General features: G+C 54.8%; 1 protein-coding gene across 2 annotated transcripts; it reads right to left on the reverse strand.

Moving 5' to 3' along the window:
* Window positions 1-2,968: 2,968 nt before the first annotated feature.
* On the reverse strand, window positions 2,969-12,886 carry PHB1 (prohibitin 1). Of its 2 annotated transcripts, XM_026513107.4 has the most exons (7): window positions 12,797-12,886; window positions 11,237-11,351; window positions 9,733-9,894; window positions 7,449-7,591; window positions 7,177-7,293; window positions 4,617-4,712; window positions 2,969-3,311 (listed from the first exon to the last, which is right to left on the reverse strand). In XM_026513107.4, the coding sequence occupies exons 2-7, from the start codon at window positions 11,322-11,324 to the stop codon at window positions 3,099-3,101; spliced, it is 819 nt and encodes a 272-aa protein (XP_026368892.1). In that variant the 5' UTR covers window positions 11,325-11,351; window positions 12,797-12,886; the 3' UTR covers window positions 2,969-3,098. The 2 variants fall into 2 exon arrangements, with proteins under 2 accessions (XP_026368892.1, XP_057174084.1); XM_057318101.1 differs by having other exon boundaries at window positions 2,969-4,712.
* Window positions 12,887-13,189: the final 303 nt, after the last annotated feature.

Raw genomic sequence — 13,189 nt, forward strand, 5'->3', positions numbered from 1 at the left:
GCAAGCAGGAAAATACAAACTTGGACTAGAAAGGTAGCCAGGGGTAGCCGGACCATGGAGGGCCTCGAATGTCAGGACAAGACCTTGTACTTTACGAAGGGAGCAAGGAGTGGCCGTTGAAGGTTTTCCAGGAGATCTGCTTTAGAAACATGACGTTTGGAACCGTGTGCAGGATGAATGGAAGGCCTAAGAAAGGGAGGGAAATGTTACAACCTCTTGCGACCTTTCCACCCAAGTTATCTTCAGTCAGGGTGGGCTGCTTTGCTCACAATTATTGGTGGATGTCAAAGGTCAAGGGGAGGTCCTAACGGCACATCGCCCTGCTGATTGCTGGAATGGCCTATTAGAATAGCATTTGCTAAATCAGGATTTGACTAATATTCCATGGCCTCTTCCTGTCTTTCAAATCAACCCACCTGGGGACGGCCACAGTGCAAGTCCTCCCCCCTTGGTCCACACTGGCAGAATTTGTGTCAAACTAGCATAAGGAAGGAAAAGGCAACCCTTTGAGAATTCTTCTCTCCCCTGCCTATCCAGGGTCCTACTGCTGCCTTAATAAGCAGCGAGCTCTCAGTGCGCAAACAAGGAAGCAATTCAGCCTGACCCAAGGAGACAGGGAGGGAGGCACTCCCTACCCTGGCCTTTCCCTGGCCAGGACAGGACATGGCTTTTGATCCACGGCCCAGAGAATCCCAAGCTGATAAAGGCCCATTGTGGCAACTTCTGGAGAAAGCCCGAGGCCATCAGGGAGCTCTGGGGCTAAGGAGCCAGTTAACATCACTTGAACATTTTGTGGAAATAATGACTTGGCGGAAGTCAAGGCAGAAGGAGGCCCCCGGGCTGCCAGTGGCATCATCCAGGGCAGGCCAGCTAAAGGCCACACCAGCAGGAACCTGTCTGCGGCTGGAAGGGCCGGCCTGGAGGCGGACGGGACCCACAAGCTGTGGGAGGGCCCCCCTGCAGACACCTGGAGGAGGAAACCCAATCTCCCACCAAGTGTAAGAAACACAACTGCTCTTTTTATAAAGGGCCTGGGGAGGGGGGGGTCTGCCGCCCTGCCCCTTTGCCGCCCTCTCCCCCCATCCCCCCCACGGGGGTGTCCACAGCAATGAACAGCAGGAAAGGAGGAAGCCCATCTGGAAGCTATTGAGACATTCTGCTCTCTGCTCGGGGCTGTGTTGAGCCCGGAGTACAGGCTCCTCATCATTCACAGGCCTCACTGCTCCTACAGCAACGAACCGAGTAGAAAGGGCCACCCCGAGATGAAGGGTGCCAGGGCAGGTGAGGGAGCTGGGCTAGATGGGGGGTGTTCACAGGTGTCAGGCAGGACCAGGCTTTGGTGCGAGGTTTAGCCAGGCCCATCACACTTTCGGAGCGCTCCAGGGCAACGGGGACTGGACTCCCACTCGAAGGCCCTGGGAGGGGAGCAGGTGCACGGATGGGGGGACTGGGTCTCTGCTTTTCCCAGCTGACCACCGGCCCTCACTCGGGGGGGGGGGGAATGTGAATACAGGTCAGAGACCAGCCTGCAGAGTCCTCTTCAAGACCACTCTCCGTGGCCGGGTGGCGAGCCCAGGGGTTAAAATGAGCGCAGAGATCAAAGCATCGTCTGCTGAGTGCTCACTGCACTTGTCCCCGTCTTGTGTCTGGAAAATTTCAGGTGAGTGACTGGTTCGTATCTCAGTGATGGGTCTGCTTTCCCTCCCCACCATCCAAAATGGACCAAGCTGGACCCCTCAAATGCCAAGTCATTTCTACATCAAAGCCAAACAGGATAAGCCAGATAAACCCACCGCAGAGCACCTGAAGCCATTTAACGAATGTCAACATCGACCTGTCTCCTGTCTCCTGTGCTGTCCGCCCCCCTCCCGCGAGGGGCAGACACTGCTGACGGGCTGCTGGGCAAGCCCACGGCTCCTGCTTAGGAGCGGTGCTACCAGAAGCCACAGAGGAAAGGCCGCTCACCTCCACTCACGTGGCCCCCCAAGAACCCATCCTACGACAAACCTCACCTGACACCACAGAGACTCATTTCAGGCTGGGGATGGACCTGGAACACAGCACAAAGCTGTTTTCTGAAACCAAAGCGTTCTCAGCCTTGCCAGAGAGTCTGTCCCAGCTGGCGATGCAAACACGTGCACACAGAGACGGCTGGAATGCTCTGTTCCGATCCCACGGCTCCCACAAACAAAAAAGCAAACCCGTAAGACTGAGCTGCAAGGTTCTGGGTGTCATTTATTGACAGCAGTTTACACACATTTGTGTTCTTCCCACGGCCATTTCCTTCAAAGCACAGGCACAGAGCCCTCTGGAAGGGCAGTCTCTGAACGCGGGAGCCAGGAACGCAGGACGCACACGGCTTTGGCAGGCGTGTTCAGACTCGGCAGGATGCAATCCTTCAGGCTGGAACTCCGTCGGGGACTTGGAGACACCGAGGTGGGGGGTGGAGAGGAAGTCTTCAATGGGACTCACATCTCCGGCCAGGCCCTCTCACTTGCGCTCCAAGTCCATCCTGGCGGCAGGACCCTGGGGGGCAGCGCATCAGGCCCACCCACCTTCACGGGGGCAGATCCTTCAGTCCGTGCCCCCTGTTCACACCTGCTTCCGCTGGCCCCGCGGTTCAAGAGAATCAGCCTTATGGAGACAAACAGATGACTTCCTCTGACCCTCCCCTGCAGCTCTTAGTGGAGTCCGTGGAGGAACGGCTGGGACACACGGAGACCTGTGCTTTCTGTTCAGCCGCGTGGGCCGTCTTCCTCAAATCCCACCTGCACGACAGGCTGGAGGCTCCAAGTGCCCCCGGGCCCAGGGCGCAACGGCCCCGCCTCTCCCCTGCCAACCACCGGCCTGGGCCGGAGCGCCAGCGGGCCCCGGGCTGCGTAGGCACTTGGCAATTCGGGGGAGGGAGGCGGATCAAAAAGTGGATGGAAATGGGGAGAATGAAAAAGCTTCGTCTGCTAATGAGAGATCTGAAGTGATTTCACTTTTATTTCCTTCACTTTAAGCCAATCATGAAATGTCACAGTGATTTCTGGGGTGGGGGCGGGGGCGGAAGGACCGCAGTGTGCAGAGTGGTCGGGGCTGGGCCCGGGCGGGCCTCACTGGGGCAGCTGCAGGAGCACGGACTGCCCGGCCGGCAGGTAGGTGATGTTCCGAGAACGCGACAGCTGGTACGCGATGTCCTCGGCGGCCTCCAGCTTGCGCAGCTCAATGAGGCCATCGCCCGCGGTGGCGAGCGAGTTGGCGATCAGCTCGGCGGCCTTGGAGTCGCCCTCGGCGGAGATGATGGCCGCCTTCTTCTGCTGCTCAGCCTAGGACAGTGGAGGCGGGGGCGAGAGCAAGACCACACCTTAGGGTGCTGGATGGCAGGCGGCGGCCTTGGAAGGACCAGGCCACACACCCTCACTGGCTCCCGAAGGAACTCTGGGACTCGACCTCCCCCTCCTCCAGAGACGGGCTCAACGAGCACTGTCCACCCCACCCTCCTCTTCCCTGCAACGCGCTGTCCACTTCCCCTTGTCGTGGGGACACATTTCTGTTGGCTGCGTAAGTACCTGTCTTATTTCAAAGTCCTCATTAACGTTAACAGCAATCCAGCCCAGCCACCTTACTCTGTGCCAGGAGGAGGAAAACAGGAGAGGGAGAAGAGGTAGAGGCCACCCTCAGGCTCGCCTTTCCCTCCAGTCCCAAGTCAAAGTGACTTTTCCCAAACACACCAGTTTGAGGAAACAGAGCAGGCACGTGTGACACTCCCGAGTTGGCCCTGAGCTAACCTGGTTCCTGACCAGGAACCCAGGCACCAGAACGAGCTCTCCAGGCTCTCCCTACCCGTATCAACAGACTGACCTCTATCTGCAGTGCACGACTTGGTCATGGGAGGAGGGTACGGTTATCAACAAATGTTAACCGAGCACCTCCTAAGTATTACCAGGTACGGTCTTAGACATGTTCTAGGCTCTGCAGATAGGGGGGAAAAGAAAAAAAGCAAGACAGTTCCTACCCACAAGGAGTTTACATTCCCTAAAACTAAATGTTGGCCCCCCATACATCGCTCTTTTCCCTGCTTCAAAGGACTAAGGGCTCTTGGATTAGGACTAACCCAAGAAAAACTAGCACTGGGGAGAAGGGACAGCAAGAAATAAATACACCTTTGCGAAGACCGGGCTGCTATGCAAATACAGTGTGTCCCACCACACTCGGCTCCATCTGGATGGATTTAGGGCTTGAAAAAAAGCCAGTGACGACAGCACATCTGGTGCAACGTTTGATCCTTTTTGCTGTCAGCTTTCACTGTGAGACCACGGTTAAAAATGACTTCGCAGTGAAGCTGAAAATATTCCAGGAGAAAACATTTTTATTTGCAGGAGAATGTTTCTGATCTTAGGGAAGTGGAAGAAAAATGACCCTTCGGTGATTTCGGAACATAACTTCACATCTCCCTGACTAGCCCCCAAAGACTCTGGAACCAATCGCAGGAAGACGGTTCCCTCAATCCCCTTCCGATGATCCCGGAAGGAGAGATGACAGCTGATGAATTTCCAGGCCACCCAGCAGACGGGGAGGCCGAGCACAGGAGAAAGGGGGGAGAGGCTCCTGCCATCTGGCTGAACGCTCACCTTCTCCACCACGAACCTGGCCCTCTCTGCTTCCTGCTGAGCCACCTGCTTGGCTTCCACCGCTTCTGTGAACTCCTTCCCGAAGGTCAGATGCGTCTAAGGGGAGAGAGGGCGCGCGAGATGAGGCAGGGTCATTGCTCAGGCAGCGCTGCTGCGAGGCCCCCCACCCAACCACTGGAAGGAAGAGGCCACGAAAGGCTCTGGCAGCTGGAGGCCTCTGTGAGGCCAGAACACCCTTCCACCTCCACATCCGTGGCCAAGCAGAGCTCACAGCCCAGAAGCCTCGGCCGCCTCAACGGTGCCTGCACGTCATTCTGTCGCCCGCGGTGTGCAGATCTCACACGGGAAACAGCCCGTGGGCACCAGAAGGTACCTGCTCAACTGACCCCTCCCAAGGGGAGGAGACTGTGGGCTCCAGGACCCCCGCCTCCGACTAGTGCTCATCCAAGGTCCTCTGATGGCCTGTTCAGAGCCCCCCGAGAGGCCAGATGGAAAACTGAGCCCCTGAGAGGGAAGGATGCAGCTGGTTCTCAGGGATTCGAGGGCGTGATGCTCTCTGCTTATGGCTTAACCAGTCCGCTTCTTTCTCACAGCAGCCCCACCGCAAAACAGGAAGAGGATGAGAGACGGTGGAACGCAAATCATGGTATTCCCCACGTGTGAGTGCTTCTGGTAAAGGGTTTAAGAGAGGAGGCAGGGAAAGCTATTGCTAGGGTGAGGGTTTACAACTCTGACTACCCACAGACCTTCTCTACTGACACGTATCACTGAGACTTGGCTGAGACGATGGTCTGCAGTGATAGCGGAAACGGGACGGAGCTCAACTCCTGATGCCTGGTCTAGGGCAACTTTTTTTTTTTTTAAGATTTTATTTATTTATTTGAAGAGATAGAGACAGCCAGCGAGAGAGGGAACACGAGCAGGGGGAGCGGGAGAGGAAGAAGCAGGCTCATAGCGGAGGAGCCTGATGTGGGGCTCGATCCCATAACGCCGGGATCACGCCCCAAGCCAAAGGCAGACGCTTAACCGCTGTGCCACCCAGGCGCCCCCCCTGGTCTACGGCAACTTGAACTCATCTATCCAACTTTTTATTAAAAAGCAAGACATGAAAGGAAGGATGGTATTGGTTTTGCTATCAAAATCTATTTGCCCCCTCTCCTCCTTGACCCTCCCAAACTCTGCTTTAAAAAAAGAAGAAAAAAAAACCCCAAGAAAAACATAAGCAGCTCAAAACTTCTCAGGAGTAAATCCTAGTCCCCCTGTCTTCCACAACTTTTAACACGCCTCGCTCTCAAACTGCAGCTGTTTTACGTCGCCTGTTCCATTTCTGGACTCGTGTTCAAAGTCTGGGGAAGGAAATACAGTCCTGAGAAGTGAAAAATGAAATGTGTAATTAAGGAATAAAGTTTCTTTCTCAGAGGGCCAGGTGAGGGCAGCAAATTCCCCATGAAATCTAATTTTCTTCTCACACCTCTTAGATAGGGTTTCTTGTGGTCAGCCCACATTTCCCCAGAATGGAGTATGTGGTTAAAGTCTAGTGAAACGCCAAGCCCCTCCTCAGGTTTTTACTTGCATCTTCTCACAGCCGAGGTGACTAGGTGAACAGTGAGCGGGCCAGCGGCCTGAGGAACGACCGCGGCCGCACGCTGCAGCCTGGCATCCTGCCAGTAGAGGGAGCCCGAAGACCCTCTTGCTGCCGGCAACCGGTGCGAGGTGGGGCTGCACCCTGCGGGTTAGCGGGGTGCTGCGGAGCGCGGCTGTTTGAACAGCTGCACAGAGCCTGTGGGGGAACCGGTGCCTCTCCCTTGCGACGCACAGGAGAATGAACAGGAAACACTCTACCTCGCTACCCGAACAAATCACTCCAAATGATTTTTCCCAGAGAATCTAGAAACACGACCCTTCCCCTCACCCTCCTTGATCTGAAACGCTATCCTCCCTGTATTGCTTTCTGTCGGAGTTATGGCATTCAACGTCCTATAAATACACACGCTATGCGGTCCCCAGAGGCTAGCTTATACCTCCGAGATGTCCCCTGCCCCCCACGCCAGGCTTTGGGGGGCAGAACCACTCATTTACACTCTATCGCCTTTCACCGGGGGTTCCCAGAGCTCACTTCCCTGAACTTCAGATCCTAAGTGTCGGGAAATTCTCGGGCGTCAGACTGGGAGGTCTGCACTAGGGAGAAAGAGCTCAGAGCCCTCTCTAGCCTCACCAGGCACTTTCTTCCTGCGTCAAACAGGGCTAGCAAGACGTTACTTCCTAGGGAGCTCCGGGGAACACTCGCCGTGTTGGGGAGGTGAAAAATCTAGTGGTTAGGGACCCTAGATCGGGTAGGGCTAGAAGTCAGAAGAAAAACGTGTGTGGCAGAGGGGAAAAAAGAACCCTCATCTGAAAACAAACCCAAGGAGACTGCCTCACAGTCAAGAAGGTTCCACATTCTTGAGTCTCACATCTAGGAAAGTGGAAGGCAGGACCAACAGTGTCCACCCAGAGACGGAGCCAAGCCCCTGCACAAGACCCGCAGCCCCTTCCCCAACAGGCTCCGCCAGGATCTTACCAAGGACACGTCATCCAGGATGAGCCCAAAGGTGGCTGCTCGCTCCGTGAGGTCATCGCTCACCTGTCTGGAGACCAGCTCTCTCTGGGTGATCAGTTCTCCAGCATCAAAGCGAGCCTGGTTCCAAAGGAGGGCAGAGGAGCCAGTCAGGATGACGAGGAAGCAGAAAGGCCAGGAGAACTACCCGCCACGTCCCAACCCGCCCACTGCCACTCTCTCCCTGCCGCCTAGGTCTTGGGGGCCGGGCTCCAGGCTAAGGCCCTGTCGCTCACCACCACCGACTTGAGGATCTCCGTGGTGATGGACGGCAGCACCCGCTCATCGTAGTCCTCCCCGATGCTGGTGAAGATGCGGGGAAGCTGGCTGGCAACTGGCCGGAAGAGGATGCGCAGGGTGATGTTGACGTTCTGCAAATCTGAGGGGGCACGGACGCTGGGGTTACAAATAAAAATCACGGTGGCCTTGCAGGTGACCTCGCCTACCTTCCGTCTGCTGTAATTCGTAAGCGAAGTTGCTGATGTTAAGACCCGAGAGAGGAAGAGCCCCTGTGCAAACAGCTCCCTTGGTACAGAACCCAGCAGAGCTGCAGACCTAGGGATTCTTAAAGGTCCGTAGTGATGACAGCTTTTCGGTATGTTCTGCATGCCCTCTGATAGAAGCGATTTGGCTTGCACGCCTGAGGGGTACCGTGGGATGTCTGAAACGGCGCATGTTTTCAGAACACAGGCCAATGCCAAGAATTTTCAGGGGCAGCCTTTCCAAGGGCCCAGTCAGGAGGATGCCCTGGAGAGGTTATCATGGGTCCAGTGGAAACAGGCCGCTCGGGCTGCACCAGCAGTCCAAAGGCCGGGGCTGCGGTCCTACCCCGCTGTTTACTAATGATGTGACCTCACTACGCCTTAGCCAATCTCGGCTTATTTCCTTGTCCATCAGAATGGGGGTGACTTCATCTGCCTTCCTGGAACGCTGGGGCAAGGGGAAGGAGACATGAGCTGTAACAGCACTGCGTCAGATGCACACCAGACGTAAGGGGCCGTCAGACTCTTCTGGAGCACGCTTGTCATTACTCGGCCCAGGCGAAGGAGGGCAGGAGGGCGCACGACGTCAGTCACAACGTCCCCTGACCATGCGGGCCTGCCTGAGGCTAAAGCACTGTCAGTGTGCTGGCAGTCATCAAGGATATAGGGCCAGGCGCCCACGGCCTAGTTCTGAACCCGGCACCCAGAGAAGCGGGAGAGCCTGCGCACTAGCTCCTGATCTCTGGAAATTCCTATCAATGGTTTTGAAGATGAGCAAGTAACGTATCCTTACAACGGTTGTAAACCAGCAGAGAAAGCAGCGCCCAAGGGGTGGGAGTTTAGAGCTACACTTTAAGTTAAAATTTTATTTTTCTCGATTAACCCCAACCCACCTTTGATCTCTTGTGGGAGGCCGGCCAGACCCTCGCCGGGCCAGGAGCTACAGGCCAGGTTGCGCAACGCCAATTCACCCGGCCTGCCTCTGCCTGACACGCATCTCTTACTACGGTCCCAGCTCACACCAAGTTCCTCCCGGGAGCCCTCACAGCCACCTGCGGGGGCCAGTCGTTCTCTTCTCTGCTCCCCTCCGCCCCATGCCCTTGGCTCTAGAACTCACCACGCTCACTGTAACCGCCGGTTCACACGTCTATGCCCCTAGGGGGACTGAGCTCCCAGAGGCCCCCGCTTCAGTTATCTCTGAACCACCCCCACCCTGTGACCCAGCACAAACCCTGGTACGGTCACAGTAAGCACGCCATCTGCTGGGGAACAGCACTGAAGGCATCAAGTGTGACCAAGATCAAAAACCAACGTCCACACGACCCTTGCCTCTTGCTGCGCAGAAATGTCACCGCTGAGCCACGCCTGCTATTCCACTCACTGCCTGGGCATCTCTCAGTGGAGGACGGTGGCACAGCGGTGACGGCCGCCAGGGGACTGCTCTCAGGGACTCGGGCCCCCGCCTATTGAGATCACAGTGTGAGGGGCCCCTGGGTGGTGCAGTCAGCTGAGCGGCCGACTCTTGATTTCGGCTCAGGTCATGATCTCAGGGTCGTGGGATCGAGCCCTGGGTTGGGCTCCACGCTGGGCATGGAGCCTGCTTAAGATTCTCTCTCCCTCTCTTTGGGAAAAAAACAAACAGGTAACAGTGTGAGGCCAGCACTGCTGGCAACAGAGGCCTTGGAGAATAAGGCAAACGGTAAGTCGGCCGTGAAGGCACAGGGAATGGATGGAGCCTGGTTTACATGGTCAGACTGGGGAACGAGAACCGACGGGAAGGGTCAACCGAGGGAGCAAAGGCACTTTTAGATTTCTTTAAAACTGGAGCGCTACCTAACTTCTTAAATAGGCCTTTGTGTATTTCTCTAAATTTGTACAGCTGTGTGTCTACCTGAGGTCCGTATTCCTATGAATCTGCGCTAAAATTCTCCTGGAAAAATACGCAAGGAATTCTTATTAGGGGACGTTCAGCTTTTTCTGGATCCTGTGGCAACCCTTCCACACCCTCTACTTTATGTGACCCACAGGCAAGACTCACCTTTGCTACCAGTGATCACTGGCACATTCCGTGGTCGAGAGCGGCAATCAAAGATAATAGGTTTCTGTACCCAAGGGATGAGAAAGTGAGTCCCTTCTCCTACCACAATGTCCTGTACTCCACGGAACCGGTCAAAGATGACAGCTCTGTGCCCAGCATCCACTAGCAACGACAAAAATAATGACAAGTCAGAAAAATCCCTCCATCTTTTGACCAAAAAGTCTATCTGTGAAAGCTCCTTGGTGCTTTCTCTTAAGTCTCCCCTCTCCTGCTTTGTCTTCCTGCACTTCCGGTCTCTAGCACCTTCTAAATAGCCACAAAACTCAGCAATCCCCTCCCACCCCAGTGTCTTCCCAAGGACGCTGGTAATAGGATCTGTTCTTCAGCATCCCTTCTCCTTGAAACAACTGGCTGCTGATTTTCTGACTATCCCATCCCCCAACACATTCTCAGGAAATCACCTCCCAAAACTTCTTTCCAAAACTCACCAGAGTCTTCACTGTTACCACATTCCATCCCGGTTCCAATTTAAGCCAGTGTTCCCAGAAGCAGCACCCTAACCATGGAAATCCTAAAATTCGGAAGGTCCCACTCTTTCCAAGAACTTGGGTTCTCTCAGGTTTTAAGGGTTAACAGAGCTGTTCTTTAGATTCAGAAAGAACTCAGCGATGGTGAGGACTGCCCAGGTGTGCGGAGTGGCTACAAAGATCAGAGCACAGAGCTGCGGCATTTAAACCAAGTAAGCTTTCTCGTCAGCTGCGCTCTGTCTCTGCCTTACTGGACTTTAGAGTTGCTCCAAATATCTTCACTCTGAAAGGAATCCTCCTCTTGTGCGACAGTCAGTCACACATGAGGCAGGTCAATCTACCGCTGCTTCCCAACCATGAAAGCCAGAGACTATCGGAGTTGGAAGATAAACCAGTTCAGTCCTACTGCTCGATCAAAGCAGCAGCTGAGACCTAGGGAGGCGGAAATGGCTTGCCTCAGGTCACACAAGAAAGTGGAAGAAAAGTCAGCTTAAGCCCCTGCCACACTGTCAAAAGCTGGGCAACGCACCTCGAAGACATTTTGTCTGGAATGACCCAAACGCAGCGGAGCAAAAGCGCCCGGTTGGGTTAGAGCACCAAAGATCTGAAGCCCCTGCTGAGTTATTCCACACAAGGCAGGAGGGAGCAGATGAGATCTCCTTTTCAGTGAACAGTGCGCTCCTGACCCTCTGCGGCAGTGTCGCTTCAAACCACCAAGAGCAACTGGGAACGTTTAACCCGCAAGTAGACTGGGAGACCCTTTGGGAAGAAAGGCCCTGAGAGAACCTATGGCTACGAGGAAAGACAGAGGCTTGATTGACAAGGCAACCATATAGCGTGGGATGGCAGCAGGTAACCCTCTTGGTCACAGACGCATTCACAGACAGTGGCTGCCACCAGGAGTGTCACATGGGCTGTGCAGACCAACGGAAATCCTCCAGCAAAGGGCAGTGACCCACCACCCCTCAGGGCCTCACCATTATACAAGGCAGAGTTCACCACTCCTCCTGCAACAGCTAAGGCCAGGCCGAACTTGCCGATGGACTCAAACACTTTGGCAGCCATGTCTCCTTCTGCTGGACCCACTCACACCTATGGGGATAAAAACAAGACAAACACAATAATTTGATCCCAAAATTCTAAGAGAAAGCCCTCTCTGAGACACCATATTCACTTCTCAAGCTGGCTATTTATTTCCCCACTCTTGAGGGCTCTAAGTCATGCACTGAAGGACACCTAATAAATAACTCTATAGCTTGGGTAGTACCAATTCTTCTGCCTTTATATTTTTTTTTATTTCTTTCTTCTTTCTCTACCACTTTTTAAAAAAGATTTTATTTGATTTGTCAGAGAGAGAGAGAGAGTGTGCACAAGCAGGGGGAGCGGCAGGCAGGAGAGGGAGAAGCAGGCTCCCCGCTGAGCAGGAAGTCCGATGTGGGACTTGATCCCAGGACCCTGGGATCATGACCTGAGCCGAAAGCAGACGCTTAACTGACTGAGCCACCCAGGCGTCCCTCTTCTTTTTCTACCACTAAGGAAAAGGGGTCTGGAGCACTTGATTCAATAACGGGAATGAGGCATGGGCTTGATACCCACAGAGAACGCCACACCACACTAAACCACCCTTCCATTTCCTGGACAAGCGGGCCCCAAAACGAAGGCTATGTGGTTGGTTCTGGACAATTCTGGTTTGGAAAAGTAACTCAAAGAATGCACTACATAGTGATTCCAACAGCAAAAGTTGGAACAGCTAGCTTTTATTCCAGGAGGCAGTCTTCTAATGGCAATTATTTAATCCTCACACCAACCCCTATGAAGCAGGTTATTACAGATGAGGAAACCGAGGCACACAGCAAGGTTACAAGAAGAGCTGACGATCACATAGCCATTTCATGGGGGAACCAGGATTAGAACCTGGAGGTCTAAGTCTAGCAGACACCACTTAACTCCTCACCGTAGTGCTTCTCCACCATCAGGTATTAAGAATAACCTGTTATTAGGGAAGCAGGAGGGGGGCGACATTCCGGGACCAAGATATCAGAATCAACGGGGCAAAAAGGCTCCCCATAGCCACACTGCCAGGGAGAACCCTGGAAGAAGTGGGAGGGCGGGGCTGAGGCGGGGTGGGCGGGAGCACGACTGACTAACTAGAATCTACTCCCGCACCGAACTTTTTAATGCCCCGCCCCAGCGTCGTCGTCCACTTCAGATTCAAATCCTCCCTCCCTCCCTCTCGGACCCGAGGCATCCTTGCTCACTCCAGTGCACTTCAGTGTTCCTTACCCGAGGCCAGGACGCACAGTCCGGACCCCTCAGCCTTTCCATTTCCAATAGCTTCTGGATTATTCCTCACCCCGCCGCCATACACACCTCCCTTGCTCGAAGCAACCCCGGGCTCGTCCCGGGCTCACCCCCTCTCCCTTCCGACACGAGGCAGACCAACGCACGCACCCCGCCCACCCAAATTGCGAATGGGAACGCAGAAGGGATCTGCAGAGACGCCCGGACGCCTGCCAGAACCTTCCCCCCATTCTCACCTGCTCCCACTCTGACCTCCACATGAATTCCCCAGCCACACGTATCACGCATGCGCTGGGCAGCTCCTTCTATTCCCCGCCCCCTTCCAAGATCCGGGCCTCCGATTGGTGGGAAAGAGCGCTGTGCGTTCTGGGAACGGTGGCTTGCGGCCTTACCCTTGTCCCCGGCTCTTCGGAAATGAACTACAATTCCCAAAAAAACATTCAGCGTCCGGCCCGCGCTGAAAACCCTTTCCTCTTTGGTGGGAAACGACGAAAGATTGTCGCAAAGCCTTTTGGGGGCTGTAGTTCCTTGGGGTTAAATGCACGTGCCTGTCCCGAACGGGTGCTGGAGCCTGCCAGGAGGTGGGCCCTAGGGCCTCAGAAAGAGTGGCTGGGGATGCGGCTGGTGGT

The sequence above is a fragment of the Ursus arctos genome, unplaced genomic scaffold (genome assembly GCF_023065955.2).
Source record: "Ursus arctos isolate Adak ecotype North America unplaced genomic scaffold, UrsArc2.0 scaffold_24, whole genome shotgun sequence".
NCBI lineage: Eukaryota > Metazoa > Chordata > Mammalia > Carnivora > Ursidae > Ursus > Ursus arctos.